This window comes from Pagrus pagrus (assembly GCF_965226575.1).
Source record: "Pagrus pagrus genome assembly, chromosome: 17".
Lineage (NCBI taxonomy): Eukaryota > Metazoa > Chordata > Actinopteri > Spariformes > Sparidae > Pagrus > Pagrus pagrus.
The window spans coordinates 1,224,753-1,242,842 of NC_140201.1; the positions used below are offsets into that span (position 1 = coordinate 1,224,753).

The 18,090-nt window shown below is 39.8% G+C and overlaps 3 protein-coding genes and 1 long non-coding RNA gene across 5 annotated transcripts; all 4 read left to right on the top strand.

Moving 5' to 3' along the window:
• Nucleotides 1–1,323: 1,323 nt before the first annotated feature.
• Nucleotides 1,324–3,406, top strand: LOC311272485. Its single transcript, XR_014624568.1, has 2 exons — nt 1,324–1,890; nt 2,076–3,406. It is a non-coding gene; the product is annotated as an uncharacterized lncRNA (long non-coding RNA).
• A 1,082-nt stretch (nt 3,407–4,488) lies between these two features.
• On the top strand, nt 4,489–7,923 carry LOC311272598 (uncharacterized protein). 2 transcript variants are annotated; one of them, XM_084379129.1, is made up of 3 exons: nt 4,489–5,168; nt 5,392–5,409; nt 5,936–7,923. In XM_084379129.1, the coding sequence occupies exons 1-3, from the start codon at nt 4,997–4,999 to the stop codon at nt 7,222–7,224; spliced, it is 1,479 nt and encodes a 492-aa protein (XP_084235255.1). In that variant the 5' UTR covers nt 4,489–4,996; the 3' UTR covers nt 7,225–7,923. The 2 variants fall into 2 exon arrangements, with proteins under 2 accessions (XP_084235255.1, XP_084235256.1); XM_084379130.1 differs by lacking the exon at nt 5,392–5,409.
• An 801-nt stretch (nt 7,924–8,724) lies between these two features.
• Nucleotides 8,725–14,361, top strand: LOC311272382 (uncharacterized protein). Its single transcript, XM_084378754.1, has 2 exons — nt 8,725–9,388; nt 10,917–14,361. Exons 1-2 carry the CDS (start codon nt 9,217–9,219, stop codon nt 12,155–12,157), a joined length of 1,413 nt encoding a protein of 470 aa, XP_084234880.1. The 5' UTR covers nt 8,725–9,216; the 3' UTR covers nt 12,158–14,361.
• Nucleotides 14,362–14,691: 330 nt separating this feature from the next.
• LOC311272523 (uncharacterized protein) lies at nt 14,692–16,719 on the top strand. The gene is made up of 2 exons (XM_084378986.1): nt 14,692–15,240; nt 15,730–16,719. Exons 1-2 carry the CDS (start codon nt 15,003–15,005, stop codon nt 16,671–16,673), a joined length of 1,182 nt encoding a protein of 393 aa, XP_084235112.1. The 5' UTR covers nt 14,692–15,002; the 3' UTR covers nt 16,674–16,719.
• The last annotated feature ends 1,371 nt before the right edge of the window (nt 16,720–18,090 follow it).

Genomic DNA, 18,090 nt, shown 5'->3' on the forward strand with positions numbered 1-18,090 from the left:
GTAAATATTAGCATTCTAGCTCAATAGCTTCCAGGTCATGTAATCAATGGACTCAAAATCATGTTGGGATCATGTAACTACACTGGCTGCATGAGATACACCTCTTGTTTTTACATTTTACATCTCTAAATAATTTTTATTAATTTTTATATGTAAATATTAGCATTTTAGCTCAATAGCTTCCGGGTCATGTAATCAATGGACTCAAAATCATGTTGGGATCATGTAACTACACTGGCTGCCTGAGATACACCTCTTGTTTTTACATTTTACATCTTTAAATATTTTTTATTAATTTTTATACGTAAATATTATCATTTTAGCTCAATAGCTTCCAGGTCATTAGCATTTTTGCTCAATAGCTTCCAGGTCATTTGATCAATTGACTCAAAATCAGTGTGCGATCATGTAACTACACTGGCTGCATGAGATACACCTCTTGTTTTTACATTTTACATCTCTAAATTTTTTTAATTAATTTTCATACGTAAATATTATCATTTTAGCTATAGCTTCCAGGTCATTAGCATTTTAGCTCAATAGCTTCTAGGTCATGTGATCAATGGACTCAAAATCATGTTGGGGTCATGTAACTACACTGGCTGCATGAGATACACCTCTTGTTTTTACATTTTGCATCTCTAAATATTTTTTATTATTTTTTATATGTAAATATTAGCATTTTAGCTCAATAGCTTCCAGGTCATGTGATCAATTGACTCAAAATCATGTTGGGATCATGTAACTACACTGGCTGCACGAGATACACCTCTTGTTTTTACATTTTACATCTGTAAATATTTTTTATTAATTTTTATATGTAAATATTAGCATTTTAGCACAATAGCTTCCAGGTCATTAGCATTTTAGCTCAATAGCTTCCAGGTCATGTGATCAATTGACTCAAAATCGTGTTGGGATCATGTAACTACACTGGCTGCATGAGATACACCTCTTGTTTTTACATTTTACATCTGTAAATATTTTTTATTAATTTGTATATGTAAATATTAGCATTTTAGCTCAATAGCTTCTCAATAGCTTTAAACACAGTACCTCTGCTTTAAATATCCCACATTTTTATTTTGAAAACAGGAAGTCGGTACACGCTGTAGCCGTCTCCGTGTGTTTACTGTAAAGTCTGCAATACGGGTGCACTTGAAATGTTGGAGTGGCCTGCGAATGTGTGTCGAACATCCAACTTAAAACTAACTTCACTGAAGTGGAAAACACATCAATTACGGGCGCAGACATCTGTGTTTGTCTAGTCGTTTGTCTACCCTCGCTCTACGTGGTGTAAGAAGCCTCGAGTCGGACAGTGGATATTCGGACCAAAAGGGGGCGTGCCTCGGTGAAATGTCGCGAGACATCTGCGAGATTTCCCACTTTGCAACTCTGGCGGGTGTTGTCCCATGTAACTGGAATGCAGCTAACATGCAAACCGTGTCCGTCATAGATACACACTGTAAGATACAGTCGGAGTGAAACACCAGAGCCTGTGTGGATGAAGTTGTTGAAGTGAACTTTGTGGATGTTTCACCTCAGACTCATCGGCCTTCTGTTAGCCAAGAAGAAGCTAAAGGCTAAGCGCAGAATGCTAGCAGGAAATAGACGGCGCCGGAAGTCGACAACGCAGTGCTGCTCGAACGAGCTTCATTAGAGACCAAACTGCATTTTAACGGACATAAAATCTCCGTTTAAACGAGCCTGAATAGACTCTGTGCTGTTGTCTTTATTCAGCATTTTAACATCTGAATCATCTCCTGGTGTCCTACGAAGCTAATGAAGCTAACTTCAGCGTGCTAGCTGGAAATAGAGGGACCCGACTCAGAGTGAGCAGATAGTTTAAAATGGACGTTTATAAGCCTGAAGTCCAGTTTAACAGAGCAGGTTTGTTCACTTTACTCGATTATAAACAGTGTTGGATGAGTTACTTTTAAAATGCATTATATGTTATATATATATATACCAGAATGGTCTGGACACAGTGATGAGCAGACAGACAGAGGATCACAGTCTGAGATATTATGAGATGGGAATAAATAAATATCTGTATATTTCTTTGTTCTCCACAGACGTCCAGCAGCTGTTGGTGATTAAAGAAGAGGTGGAGAGGAGCTCCAGTCTGGACCAGGAGGACCCACCAGAGCTGCCCCACATTAAAGAGGAAGAGGAGGAACTCTGGACCAGTCAGGAGGGAGAGCAGCTTGGAGGGCTGGAGGAGGCTGATATCACCAAGTTCACCTTCAGTCCTGTCCCTGTGAAGAGTGAAGAAGATGATGAAGAGAAACCTCAGTCCTCACAGCTTCACCTAATCAAAACTGAAGAGCTCAGAGATGTAGAGTATTTGAAAACAGAAGCTGATGGAGAGGACTGTGGAGGACCAGAACCAACTAGGAACTCATACTCCTCTGAACCTGAGTCTGATGACAGTTGGGACTGGGAGGACACCAGGGAACCTCGGTCAGGTTTAAACCCTCTGCAACACAATAAAGCACCTCTAAGAGATGTGGAAGATGATCCTGAAATCCAAACAGCAGTGAGACCATTTGGTTGCTCAGTTTGTGATCAGAGATACCGCTGGAAGAGCTCTTTAACAGATCATATGAAAATTCACGAAGAAGTAAAACATTTCAGCTGTTCAGTTTGTGAAAAAACTTTTAATTGGAGAGAAGGCCTTGTGAAACACATGAAAATCCACACAGGGAAGCCGCCATTCAGTTGTGCAGTTTGTAACAAAAAGCTTCAAAGCAGATCACACCTTGTGAGTCACCTGACAAGCCACACAGGGGAAAACCCATTTAGTTGCCCAGTTTGTGGTAAAATATTCAGATGGAGGAACTCCTTAACAGCTCACATCAGACTTCATTCAGAAGAAAGAGTTTTAAGTTGCCCAGTTTGCAAAGAGATTTTTAAGTGGAGAAGTTGTCTTTTGAAACACATGAAGATCCACGCAGGGAAAACACCATTCAGTTGTTTTGTCTGTGGTTTGATATTCACACAAAGCGGAAATTTGACCAAACACTTAGAAGTTCATTCTGGAGAACAATGTTTCACATGCTCGATCTGTAAAATGAGTTTCAATGACAGTGGCTCTTTGTCCACACACATGAATCTCCACACCGGGTCGAACCCATTTATTTGTTCAGTTTGTAAAAAAACCTTTCGGGACAAATATCAGCTTGTGAAGCATGTGAGAATCCACACAGGAGAGAAACCGTTTAGTTGTTCAGTTTGCGGTAAAAGATTTGCACAAAACTATGTGCAACGACACATGAGAGTCCACACGAGGGAGAAATCTTTCAGTTGTAGAGTCTGTCATAAAAGATTCGCTCTACCTTATTGGTTCAAAAGACATAACTGTGTTGGTGAGAGCAGCAAAAATAAATGAAGCCGCAGAGATGCTTGTCGAGCCTCGTTTTTCTCACTTCTATCAGTCTGTAAGCACCTAAAAACGTTTGGCAACGTCAGATACATTGTGAGCTGATAGAGACTTCAAGTTAACAACAACGCTATATTTTAAGACTATGGTGTTTTTAAAGGATTATTTCAGGGCTGATTCATAGTTAGATCCATTGTAATGTCCTTTTTTAACATGTTTGCTGGTTGTTGGGGTGTTAATGTGAAAAGTTTATTTATTTGAGCTGCCTGGGATGATCTCTGATCCCAGACTCCTTTATAAAATCACTAAATTTTGTGAGTTGTTGAGTGAAGAGAAGCTTTATAAACTTGGTGAAGTGCTTTTTCTGAAGAATTCCTCATAATTTGGGCCTTCTTGTGAATTCGGCATATGTTAAAGCCTCATTTTAGTTTCTGCGTATATGCCATGGTACCACACTGAAATAAAAAAAAAAGATAACTGGTGAAGAGAAAAGCTCAGTTGACTTAACTGTTTCTATTTCACATCTAAATTACTGTCCTGCCTACTGCAGCGAGGTGGAAAAACAAGTGTAGATGTGATTGTGGAGCTGAGGTAGGTCAGCACCATCCATCAATGCATTTTATGGGACTGAGCTGGAAAAAGGATTAACACCTTCCAGTTTGTCCACATCATTGAGGACTTCACCTGGACGAAACATCACTCAGCTTATCAGAGGGGCTAAATATGTCATTACATTGATGCCTTGTTTATCTCTGCAGTAAACAATAAAGCCTTTAAATCTTTGAATCCTACTTGAAACAATAATACTGTTGTTGCACACCCATAGATATACTGTACCACAGTGATAGTTACAGATAAAATCATTAATTGCACAGAAAGTAGTTATAATTTCCACATTAGCCGACTACAAACATCATGTGTTGCTTTTATTATCAGTAATAATATCCTATTAATTTAATTAACATTGAAATAACTAGTTTGTGGCATTTCTGTATTTACAACAGAGGATCTGGATGTTTCTAACCTTGTTAATTCTCATTCAACAGACGCCTATAAATAAAAGCTTGTTCACTTTTATTTTGAAAAATCAACGTGACACCGGAAACAGTTGAACGTACGGTGGCTAACATGCTAACTGTTTTCGTTGTGTTGTAGCTGTTAGGTCCGTTACTATTAGATCAAATCAGAGTGAAACACCAGAGCCTGAATGGATGAACGTGTTTAAGTGAACTTTTGGATGTTTCACCTCAAACGCATCGACATTTATTAGCCAAGAAGAAGCTAAATGCTGAGGTAAAAGATGTTGTAGCTTGGTAGCAGGAAGTAGACGGTGACGGTGCTAGTTGGAGTAGCTTCAATAGAAACCAAACTGTAATTTTCTCAAACACAACATGTCCAGATAAAGCTGTCTGAGACTCTGAGCTGTTCACTTTATTTTAATATGTCAAACATCTGAATTATCTGCTGCTGTCCTTCGGAGCTAATGAAGCTAACTTAGCTCGTTAGCCGGAAATAAACGGAGCCGACCGGACCGTAAACACAGCGCACATCAGAGTGAGCAGGCAGTTTTTAACGGAGTGTTTCTGGAGGAAAAGTTCGTGTGAGTCAGTAAAAATGTCTAAAGTCCAAACGCTGAGAGTTTTTGTGAAGCAGCGACTGACTGCGGCTGCTGAAGAGATATTTGAGCTGTTTGAAAGAACGATAGCAGAGTACGAGGAGGAACTGTGTCGAAACCGGAAACTACTGGACGCTGTTTTCAAGCCTCAGGTCCAGTTACACAGAGCAGGTTGGTTCCGTTTACTTCTTCTCACTTTACACTGAAACTTCTTTATTGTCACCTTCACAACAGAGACAGTGAAGAGGTCAGTGGCGGTGTTCAAGCTGTTTCTTAAATGAAAATCACCTAAATAATAATGACAGTCTAAGATCTGAAGACATGAAATGGTGCATTATGTAAAATATATATCACATCGTTGTTTAACAGATATTCCCTCATTTGTTTTTTACAGTGTTGGTGGTGAATCCAGGTCAGAACCATCGGCCCGTTACACCTGGGACTTTTCTAAATGAGTAGTTTTTATATTAGTGCCTTGTAGTTCAGTTCACTGCTATTTTTATTTAAGAAGCTATTGAAGCTATGTTAAATTACTTTTAGTTTTTTAACACATTCGATGATGTGATCTGAGGAAAAGCCCTCTGGAAGAAACTGTCAAATGTTGCTGTACTGATTTAAAGTTGGTACCGAGGTTGAGTCCTCATCAGCAGCTTTCCAACCTTTGCTGCTCTGTATTCTTCTCTCTGTCTCTCTAAACTGCTTAATCAAAAATAAGAGCTGAAGTCCCCCAAAGCAATCTAAATCATGATTTAATCTGAAAAAAGTTAAATAAATGTGTCAGTGGTTGTGTTGAATAATCATGATTTAAATGCTGGTGGTTGTGGTTGTTGCCATAATCGAACAAAATGTTCCACACATTTACGAAGTCTTGGTGTCAGTAGTTAAATGATAGCAGGAAGGTTTTCTGAAACATGTATACATTTCTCTTTTCTCCACAGACGTGCAGCAGCTGTTGGTGAATAAAGAGGATCCTCCTGAGCAGCAGGAGAGGAGCTCCAGTCTGGACCAGGAGGACCCACCAGAGCTGCCACACATTAAAGAGGAACAGGAGGAACTCTGGACCAGTCAGGAGGGAGAGCAGCTTCGAAGGCTGGAGGAGGCTGATATCACCAAGTTCACCTTCACTCCTGTCACTGTGAAGAGTGAAGAACATGATGAAGAGGAACCTCAGTCCTCACAGCTTCATCAAATCAAAACTGAAGAGATCAGAGATGGAGAGCATTTGAAAACAGAAGCTGATGGAGAAGACTGTGGAGGACCAGAACCAGACAGGAACTTTAATCCAGATACTCTTTTACAACCAGCTGCTCGTGTGAAGGTTTCACACTCTGAACCTGAGTCTGATGACAGTTGGGAATGGGAGGACACCAGGAAACATCAGTCGGGTTCAAACGCTCTGCAACACAATAAAGCGCCTGTAAGTGACGTGGAAGGTGGAACAGGAGTGAGACCATTCGGTTGCTCGGTTTGTGGTAAAAGATACCGCTGGAAGAACTCCTTAACAGATCACATGAGGCTTCATTCAGAAGAAAAACGTTTCAGCTGCTCAGTTTGTGAAACAAGTTTTCATTGGAGAAGAAACCTTGTGAAACACATGAAGATCCACGCAGGGAAAAAACCCTTCAGATGTTCTGTCTGTGGTATGAGATACGCACGAAGTGTAAATTTGACAAAACACTTAGAAGTTCATACAGGAGAGCAACGTTTCACATGCTCGATTTGTAAAATGAGTTTCGATGACGGTGGCTCTTTGTCCACACACATGAGTCTCCACACCGGGTCGAACCCTTTCAGTTGTTCAGTTTGTAAAAAAACATTTCAAAGCAGATTTCACGTCGTGAAGCACATGAGAATTCACACCGGGGAGAAACCGTTCAGGTGTTCGCTTTGTGGTCGAAGATTTGCACAAAACACGCATCTGAAACGACACTTGATCGTCCACACGGGGGAGAAATCTTTCAGTTGTTCTGTCTGTGGTAAGAGATTCACACAAAAATCAACGTTGACTGTACATCTCGGACTTCATACAGGAGAAAAACCTCACACATGCTCAATTTGTAAAAAAAGCTTCAGTCTCAGAAAGATTCTGACGGCACACATGAGAGTCCACACGGGGGAGAAACCTTTCAGTTGTAGAGATTGTGGGAAAAGATTTGCACGAAAGGCTCATCTGAGACGACACACGACGATCCACAGGGGAGAAACTGTTTCCCTGCAGCCATTGTGATTAAATGTTCACTCAGCTTGCTTCGGTTACAAAACTCAGTGTGTTGGTGGGAACAGCAGACATAAATGAAGCTGCAGAGATGTTTGTTGAGCCTAGTTTTTGTAGCCGGATTGAAATACTGAGGACAAGACTCGTCCAAACACTGATCTGTTGAAAACTGTGACACAGACTCACTAACGATATTTGCCTTCACTGCTATCAGTCTGTAAGCAAATGCAAACATTTAGCGATGTCAGATACATTTTGAGTTGGCACATTCATGAACTTCTGGCTGTGGAAGTACTGATTTATAGTCATCAGTGAGTACGAGCTTGTGTTGCAGCATTTAAAGGCTTAAAAATAATATTTTTCATGTGAGAGAAGGTTTCATTAATTTGTATGATGAAGTTTGTACTCGTTCAAAGATAACGCAATGAAAGACTGAAGAACTGAGTAAATATCAACAAAACAAATAAACATTGGCATCAGTGATCGGCTAAATTATTCTAAATATCGATACTGGCCTAGAATTTCCTGAAAAGTGGCTCCCTTAAAATAAGTCTCCTCGTTTAAAGTGAGGTTTTGTGTTTAAATAGTCTGAAACTATTTTATGTTCCCCAAACAGCATCACAGTCAACATGTGTTGTTTGAAATTGTGATTAATAAATGTAATGACTCGATTTATCTCCCAATTAAACAAGTTATTTCTGTCATAACGGACTCTCCTGGTCCCTCAGACTTCTTATTATTTAAATAAACAGTTCATTGTTAAACTGCTCGTTCAGTGTTTGTTATTCTAGTCAGATCATAAGTACACCATATGTACATTGTTGACAGTTGTTGGTTGCTGATGGTGTTGTTCAAGTGAATATTTTCACCCTGATCAGTAAGGAAACAATATTAAACCTCAGAATTTATTTATTCACCTGGATGCGACTGTCATCTAAGTCTGAATCTGGCAGATGCAGGAAAATCATAAAAATATGAAATATCAGCATTTATTTTAAGAATTCTTACTATTATCTGTCATTATTCTGAACAGGATTGAAATGAATCTGATAAATAGACTAACAGAGACTTTGTGTTAAAGTTTGAATGAGTGCAGGGTCAGCTGGGTGCTGCCTTAGCTATACAGGTGCATCTAAAAAAATAGAATATGATGTATTAGTTCCTTATTTATATTATTATTTTATTCATATTATTATTCATTATTTATGTGCAATGGATCTAGAATATATTCAACTTTCACATGATATTCTTATCTTTTGAGATGCACCTGTATTTATTTCCACATTAGCCGACTACAAACATCATGTGTTTCTTTTATTATCAGTAATAATATCCTATTAATATAATTAACATTGAAATAACTTTAGTTTGTGGCATTTCTGTATTTACAACAGAGGATCTGGATGTTTCTAACCTTGTTAATTCTCATTCAACAGAAGCCTATTAATAAAAGCTTGTTCACTTTTATTTTGAAAAGTCAACATGACACCGGAAACAGTTGAACGTACGGTGGCTAACATGCTAACTGTTTTCGTTGTGTTGTAGCTGTTCGGTCCGTTACTATTAGATCAAATCAGAGTGAAACACCAGAGCCTGAATGGATGAACGTGTTTAAGTGAACTTTTGGATGTTTCACCTCAAACGCATCGACATTTATTAGCCAAGAAGAAGCTAAATGCTGAGGTAAAAGATGTTGTAGCTTGGTAGCAGGAAGTAGACGGTGACGGTGCTAGTTGGAGTAGCTTCAATAGAAACCAAACTGTATTTTTCTCAAACACAACATGTCCAGATAAAGCTGTCTGAGACTCTGAGCTGTTCACTTTATTTTAATATGTCAAACATCTGAATTATCTGCTGCTGTCCTACGAAGCTAATGAAGCTAACTTAGCTCGTTAGGCGGAAATAGACGGAGCCGACCGGACTGTAAACACAGCGCACATCAGAGTGAGCAGGCAGTTTTTAACGGAGTGTTTCTCGGGGAAAAGTTCGTGTGAGTCAGTAAAAATGTCTAAAGTCCAAACGCTGAGAGTTTTTGTGAAGCAGCGACTGACTGCGGCTGCTGAAGAGATATTTGAGCTGTTTGAAAGAACGATAGCAGAGTACGAGGAGGAACTGTGTCGAAACCGGAAACTACTGGACGCTGTTTTCAAGCCTCAGGTCCAGTTACACAGAGCAGGTTGGTTCTGTTTACTTCTTCTTCTCACTTTACACTGAAACTTCTTTATTGTCACCTTCACAACAGAGACAGTGAAGAGGTCAGTGCTCATTAGGTTTATTAAATCACCAGAGTGATAATGACAATATAAGAATCTTCTTCACAACTTTAACTTATTTGGCAGCAGGTAACACACATAAAACACAAACATGAACATGAAACAAATCCAAAAGTATTGTTGACAATATAACAAAAAATCTGGAGTGTTTGCAGAAAATGTCGTCTTCACATCCTTAAACCGTCTCGTCTTCGGCTGAGAGTTTTATCTGAACTCGTGGGTTTACATGTTCACATAACATGAGCACAAATTTACAACCATTTTCTTGAACTACTGCTCTGATGAAACTCAAAGCTCGTGATATTATTGTGAAAACCTCTTGCTTTTCCTGTTGGCGCCCAAATTAGCAGGTTACAGCAGCAACACAGCCTGTTTACTGAGCTGTGAAGTCAGCTCTGCCCCCAGAGGACCGACTGCTGTCAGGAACCACAGCTGACGTGAGAAAACTCCTGCTGAGAGTGAACATGACTAAGGCTGCTGGTCCAGATAATTTAACTGGCTGTGTACTAAAAGCATGTGCCGATCAGCTAGGTGATGTCTTACTGACATTTTTAACATCTCACTCTCACAGGAGAATGTTCCCTCCTGCTTCAAGACAGCGCTCATCGTTCCTCTACCTAAAACTCCTTCAGCGTCCAGTCTAAACGACTACCACCCTGTGGGGTTTGGTGATTAACCCACTTATATTTCCATTTACAATTTCTGCTCCTCATGATTATGTCAAGATAATCAAGATTAAACGGTTGTTGTTCAACTCTCTGTTCACAACGAAGCTCTGGCACAGAGCAGACCTCTTTATTTTACAGGCTGGCCACACAGGATGACGGCTGTGTTGCTGCTGCAGCACAGCTCCTGCCTCCTCTATATGTTGACATGAAGTTTGCCTTTGATAATTATCAATAAATATGATGATGTGATTTTACTTTATCTCCGTTGAAAGAGTGAGAAAGTGGGAGGGAGGAACGAGAGGGAAGGAGGGAGAGAAAGAAAACAAACTGTCCTTCACCTGTTGAGTGTTTTCTCTTCATGTCTGTGACATATTCTACTGATACAGACATTAAAACTGTTGTGAAACTCTGATATGATGTCAATATAACTTTGTACAGGTCTATTTTTGCAGAGGATCGCGTGTCGTGGCACAAACAGGTGAGGCTCTGAACCTCTAGATGAAGCGTTGCTGCAGCCTCGCTTGACACACGAGTGAGACTCACACAGACAGTGTAGCTGCTCTAACCTGTTAACATGGACACCGAAATGAAAAGCAAAGACATAACACCACAAACACAAGCTGCTTGCTCAGCAAGTGTGTCCAGCCTGTAACAGTGGTGCACTTTCAACCCTCCCTAAAAGCTTTAAGTCATCGTCAGCGAGGTTGTGCCATGTTTAATTCAACTCGAGCCAAACATGTATATATTTCTCTTTTCTCCACAGACGTCCAGCATCTGTTGGGGAGTGAAGAGATTCCTCCTGAGCAGCAGGACTGGAGCTCCAGTCTGGACCAGGAGGACCCACCAGAGCTCCTAGACATTAAAGAGGAACAGGAGGAACTCTGGATAAACCAGGAGGGAGAGCAGCTTGGAGGGCTGGAGGAGGCTGATATCACCAAGTTCACATTCACCCCCGACCCTGTGAAGAGTGAAGAAGAAGATGAAGAGAGACCTCAGTCCTCAAAGCTTCGTCTAAGAAAAACTGTCTTTAAAATCAGAGATGCAAAGCGTTGGACAACAGAAGCTGATGGAGAGGACTGTGGAGGACCAGAACCAGCCAGGAACTTCAGTCCAGATAGACGTTTACAACCAGCTGCTCGTGATGCGACATCACACTCATTTGAACCTGACACTGATGACGTCACTGAACCAGAGATTGATCACGACGCCTCTGAAGCTGAGACGGATGACAGTTATGAATGGATGGAGACCAGGGGACCTCAGTCAGGTTTAAGCCCTCTGCAAAAGAATGAAGTACCTGGAAGTGATGATGTGGGAGAAACATCACTCAGCTCCTCTGAATGTGCTCGAAGCTTTGCCTACAAAGGACATCTGCAGAAACACGATGGAGTACAAACAGAAGCGAAACCTTTTAGTTGCTCAGTTTGTGGTAAAAGTTACCACAAGAAGAACTCTTTAAGGGCTCACATGAACCTTCATTCAGGAGCAGAACGTTTCAGCTGCCCACTCTGTGAAAAAACTTTTCAATGGAAGAGAAACGTTGAAACACACATGACGATCCACACAGGAGAGAAACCCTTCTGTTGTTCTGTCTGCGGCACGACATTCGCTCAGAGCTCGACACTGAGGGCACACTTAAAAGTTCATACAAGAGAAAAACCATACGCCTGTTCGATTTGTAAAGCAAGTTTCGGTCTCAGTAGCAATTATTATAAACACATGAGGATGCATAATGGTGAGAAACCGTTTACTTGCTCAGTTTGCGGTAAAGGATTTGGAGAAGGGGGACATCTGAAGAAACACATGACCGTCCACACGGGGGAGAAAAAGTTCGGTTGTTCAGTTTGCGGCAAAAGTTTTGCACAACACGGAACTCTGAGGCGACACTTAATCACCCACACAGGAGAGAAACCGTTTAGTTGCAGTGTTTGTAATAAAAGATTCACTCGGCGACATATCTTGAATAAACACAAGTGTGTCGGTGAGAGCAGCAGGAATAAGTGAAGCTGTGGAGACACTTGTTCATCAGATTTCTTGCAGCAGGACTGAAGCACTGAGGGCGAGACGTGATGAGTTTAAAACTGACACGTTCTCCAGAATAAGTTCTTTTCATCTAAGATCAAGTCACACGGTTGTTTTAGATTTTTTCGTCTGGGAACTGTGCTTTTTTGGTACATGTTTTCATTGATTCAAAATAAATCTAAATAGTATAAAAGTATTTTGTCCCCTATAAAGCACTACACTCGAAATGTGATTAATAAGAGCCTGAAGAGTCTCTGATATGAAAAGGAAATTTAATATTGAGGATGCAACAACATCTTTCCATGTGATCTTAAAGTTACTCATCGGTTGGCAGTTGCTTATTCTGCTCCACGTCTTCAAATCTTGTTTAACGTCATGAATTAATTAATTGCTGCTCAGAATTTAATCGATCTAAACAGTGACGGGCACAAATACATCAAAAAGTGTTTAGAAGTCATTTGTAAATTAGAAATTACAAAAAGACCTTCGCTACAAACTGATATTATTAATATATCCATGTAGTAGCCTCAGGAAGTGTTGGACTTTGTTGTCCAGTTGTTGATTAGTGACTGAAAATGAAAATATTATTTTATGTTGTATATTTTGGTATATTTCAGATAACTTGTTTATCTGTTCGTTGAACTCCTAATGTGGTTTAGCATCAAACACAGATCATGTCAGTTGTTAAAACAGTTTTCTAATAGAACACTTTTAATATGTTAATGTTAATGATTAACCAATAATCGATTGTTAAGGGAGCCTACTGTCAATTAAAGAAATTGCGTAATATTTGCATCCCTAGTTAAAGGTCAAAGTGAGACTCTTCCTGAAGAGTTACATTACCACACTATGTCTGTTGCTTGCAAGTGATAAACATTAACAATACGTACAACAGCGCCATCAAATCTAAAACTTGGAAGACAAATCTTAACAGTCACCTCATGAGGCTGCAGGTGAGACGTACGCAGGCAGTGAGCAGTGTGTTGATGTCAGCGCGGCTCGCTCAACAAGAAAAAGCAAAACAAAGACGCTGATCTCAAACACTTTCTGCCACAACTCAGCAAGTCTGAGGTGACCAGAAGGTAATAATTAAATTAGTTAAACAACTAATTAAGCAAAGTACAACAACAAAGTAATAATCACAGTGACGTGTTACTCTGAAATGATTCATCCTTCATTTTTCCCTCAGACATAAAGTCACAGCAACAGATGGGATTTATCTGAAGTTTCAGATAAAATCACAAGGAATCACAAGTATTGGCACTTTTATAGAAATGGTTTCTATTAATTTTAATGGAAAATTTAAGGATTACATTAAACTAATGTTAATATCTGTATCAGATTACATCGAATCGTACCAAACTCTGTTTTTAAAAAAGTATATCGTCCCCTAATCGTATCTAGACGTGTATCTGATCGTCTTAGGGTTAGAAAATGCTCACAGCTAGTAATTTGTGAATTAAATGGTTTGACCGACCTCTCAATTTATTTCTAACTGGAAAAATAGAGTTTATGTTAAAAAGAAGTACTGCGACATAACGAGCAGAGAATCACTGAAGTCGAGACGAGACCTTGAGGTTTATAAATAATTACTCATACATGATTTTCTTGTATTAATAATGCAGAATGAACACTTTCTCAGTGTTACTACATAAATAATACATTCTTAACATTATACTTTTATTTATATACATACAAGCATTAAATCAGAGCGTGATTAACCCTCTCAGGGGCCTTTTGGCAAAAACGAGCTGTGGCCACGCAGTGACCCCGCTGCTTCTCTCACTCTGTTGACTGTATGTGATTGTTCGTCATTAATTGGTGGTTTTAACGGCTTATTGTGTTGGAGCCCGCCGGTACAAGGAGAAAGTATATCAGGATATTTGTCTGGCAGTAAACCTGCTCTTTGGAACAAGCCGCTGAACAGCTCGGTGCTTCCCGTTTCTCCAGCAACTACTCCAAAGCTGACTTTGCTGACTTTTACTTTGAAATCACTGCAGGAAGTGTGTTTTTAAATACTGTAAATCTGGTTGGTTTAATTCACTGTGTTCAGGTCCATTTGATTGTAAGTTATTGCATTTATACCTGCTGTGTTTTACACCTTATTTGGTGCTGTTGTTGTTTTTTCTTTGAAAAATAACTTGTAACGTGCTGCACAAATAAAATGTATGTATTATAATAATGTATCTTTATAATCTGTCTGTGATTGCTTTCAGAAAACAGGTCTATATATATATATATATATATTATTTTTCAGATGAATGCACATGTATTGGTTGTTAGAAATGAGTGTATTCACCTGATATTAAGTTATTTTGATTTTTTAACTGGCCTTACATTAATAGGTACATTATTCTGCATCCTACTTTTGTAATTTCTTTACTTGTACTTTACTTTGAGGCATTTCAGTAAATGATCTGTGTGTTTCTAACTATTGATTCCTACTGAAGTCACGATGGGCCTGTAAATAAAAGATTGCTCACATTTATTTTGAAAATCACCAACGAACTGCTCCCGGAAGCGATTGTACCCACTGTGGCTAACATGCTAACTTTATCCGTTTCGTACCAGCGGTTGGATGAGTTAGCATCACATAAAAGCGGAGAACCAGCTGATCCGGAGTGGATGAACTTGTTTAAGTGAACTTTAGGAATGTTTCACCTCAGACTCATTTCTTGTTAGCAAAGCATGCTAAAGGATGTTAGCGTAGAGTGCTCGCAGGAAATAGACGGAGACACCGCCACAGAGTGCTAGTCGGAGTAGCTACGATAGAGACCGGTGTCCTACGATGCTGATGGAGTTAGCTTAGCTTGCTCCCAGGAAATAGATGGACCCGACAGCGCACATTAGAGGGACCAACGGTTTTTCTGGAGGAACAACTTGCCGACGAAAAATGTCTAAAGTCCAAACGCTGAGAGTTGTTGTGAAGCAGCGACTGACTGCGGCTGCTGAAGAGATATTTGAGCTGTTTGAAAGAACGATAGCAGAGTACGAGGAGGAACTGTGTCGACAACGGAAACTACTGGACGCTGTTTTCGAGCCTCAGGTCCAGTTACACAGAGCAGGTTGGTTCACTTTGCTGCCATCCTCTTCTTCACTAGACCAAAGTTAATCACAGACAAATATAGTGTTATACATGTTATAATGTGGTTGGTCAGTGCCTGGTGTGCACATTTAGGGTAACGCATCCTTAGAAGAGCATTAAAGAGCCGAGGACACGCCCCTTCCGGTATCCCTCATGGGACCTTATTTTGAAAATCTTTGGTAGTGAATGAAGAGAGACCATTAATGTATTGATCCTGTTTGAATTGTGTCATGAATCACACAGATGATGTTTGTCAGTTTGTTGTAATTAAAGTCAGACCTCATGTAGTTTTGTGTTGAAGCGCTCAGAGAACCACATCATCTCATCAACACACGTCACCAACACCAACGTGGAGCCAACTGAGCTCAGAAAAAAGATGAAAGTCACAGTAAATCAGCTCATGTTGACGATTTAAATTTTTTAATCTCGAACAGCTGGACATCTGACACGTGTGTATGTATTTTTTTAGTCTCCACAGACGTCCAGCAGCTGACGATGAGTGAAGGAGAGGATCCTCCTGAGCAGCAGGAGTGGAGCTCCAGTCTGGACCAGGAGGACCCACCAGAGCTGCCACACATTAAAGAGGAACAGGAGGAACTCGGGACCAGTCAGGAGGGAGAGCAGCTTGGAGGGCTGAAGGAGGCTGATCACACCAAGTTCACATTAAGTCCTGTGAAGAGTGAAGAAGATGATGAAGAAGAGAAACCTCACTCCTCACAGCTCCATCAAAGACAGACTGAGGAGATCAGAGGTGAAGAGCTCTGGACCACCGGAGTTGATGGAGAGGACTGTGGAGGACCAGAACCAGCAAGGATCTTTAATCCAGATAGTCATTTACAACCAGCTCATGTGAAGATTTCACAGTATTCTGAACCTGAGACTGATGACAGTTATGACTGGGAGGACACCAGAGAACCTCAATCAGGTTCAAACGCTCTGCAAAATCATGAAGTATCTGAAAGTGATATAGAGTATATGACTGGAACAACATTAACAAACTCTTATGAATGTGCTACGAGCTTTGGACATGGTGGCCTTCTGCAGAACCAAGTGGCACCATTTAGTTGCTCAATTTGTGGTAAAAGATACCCTCAGAAGAGCTCTTTAGGGGCTCACATGAGGCTTCATGTAGAAGGAAAACGTTTCAGCTGCCCAGTTTGTAAAAAAGATTTTCAATGGAGAAGAGATGTAGTGACGCACATGAGAAGCCACACAGGAGAGAAACCATTCACTTGTTTAATTTGTGGTATGAGATTTGCACGAAAGGAGCATCTGAATCGACACTTGAAAGTCCACACGGGGGAGAAACCATTTAGCTGTTCAGTTTGTGGGAAAAGATTTGCAAGAAACGCACATCTGAGACGACACTCGACCATCCACAGGGGAGAAAGAATTTCCTTGAAGCCTTTGTGATGAGAGATTCACTCAGTTTGCGTCTATTAAACATTCAGTGTGTTGATGAGAGCATTGTAATTATTTACTTTGTCTAAGAGTGGTTTGTCACCTAGACCAGACCAGATCTGTTAATATGTGAGACAGCAGGAGCCAGGGTTCAAGCCATGAGTCAAATAGTTGTATGCTGTTTGGGATTTTTAACGGCACAAAGCGAGCCGCCTGTTCACAACGATGCTAACGGAAAAGGCAGTGATGATTCTGAATGTGTTAGAACAATTAGCAAGGACACTGAACAGGAGTCCAACATCACACGTTCGGTTCTCAAAAAACAGGAATGAATAATGTCTCGGTCGGAATATATGACTCTCAAAGTCACCTGATCAGCAACAGAAGGTCACTCGATCCAAATACTGAACAGCTTGTGTTTATATTCTTATAGAAATTATTAACTGTTATTGCTTCACAAAAACAAGTTCTTGTGGATTTGTTTTACAAAAGTTTACAAATGAACTGACCTCAAACCTGCTCCTCTCCTGCCGTGTCTTTGTCGTCACTGCAGTCAGAGTCCTGCTCAGAGCCGCTGTAAATCACCTCTGTACTGTATTCAGACGTCAAACAGGCCTCAGTCGGTTTTATTATTCAGTTTCCAAAGTTAATTTGTCATTATACAAACTAATGAATAAATAAATAAAAGTTGTTTTAGCAATTCCATGTGTCGCTGGACTGTTGATGTAAAGGGATTATTTATATGAACTGGTCATCTTAAGCTCACTTTTGTTTCTGATTTTTTTTATCTATAAGAAGTAATTATATTTCATTTACTTGCAGATTTACCTCAGAATTTATTGCTGATGCATTTTCCACTGTTTGTTTCTTGTTATGTTGGTACTTTGGTGCTTTGTTGCTTCGATATAAACTTTTTCATGCTCAAATAATGTAAAATTTTGCAAGAGAGTAAAACAATGTGAAACATCTACTATAATTTATTAATTAATGTACACAAACACTGAATGTTATACTTTATAAACTTAATTTATTTTTTCCTGTGATCTCACAATGACATGAATGAATGAATGATATTCCACTGTTACAGGAGCTACAGATCCTTTACTTAAGTTAAAGTGCTATTATGAGAAATGGTTAAAAAAAAACAATCCACAACAATTAACTGTTACATAAATCACCATCCTGACTTTCCTTCATCTTGTATCAATATTCTTTTGAGGTTGCTTAAGATCTGGCAGAAAGAAACCAGCTGTGAGAGCTCAAGACTTCAGATTTTGGTCATGTTGGGGTGGACAGGTGCCTAAAACCAACAATAAACGCTTCACTTCAGTCAGTAAAGTGGATTGTAACGTGTTACGTGACATAACTGTAGTAATATTAAGAAAAAAAAATTACTGATTAATTAAAAGTCGACAGTACTGTGTCTTCA

Coding starts and splice junctions, on each gene's coding strand:
- LOC311272382 (XM_084378754.1), top strand. CDS start 9,217: ATGTCTAAAGTCCAAACGCTGAGAGTTTTTGTGAAGCAGCGACTGACT. Junction 9,389..10,916: donor GGTCCAGTTACACAGAGCAG/GTTGGTTCTGTT, acceptor TTTTCTCCACAG/ACGTCCAGCATCTGTTGGGG.
- LOC311272598 (XM_084379129.1), top strand. CDS start 4,997: ATGTCTAAAGTCCAAACGCTGAGAGTTTTTGTGAAGCAGCGACTGACT.
- LOC311272523 (XM_084378986.1), top strand. CDS start 15,003: ATGGACCCGACAGCGCACATTAGAGGGACCAACGGTTTTTCTGGAGGA. Junction 15,241..15,729: donor GGTCCAGTTACACAGAGCAG/GTTGGTTCACTT, acceptor GTATTTTTTTAG/TCTCCACAGACGTCCAGCAG.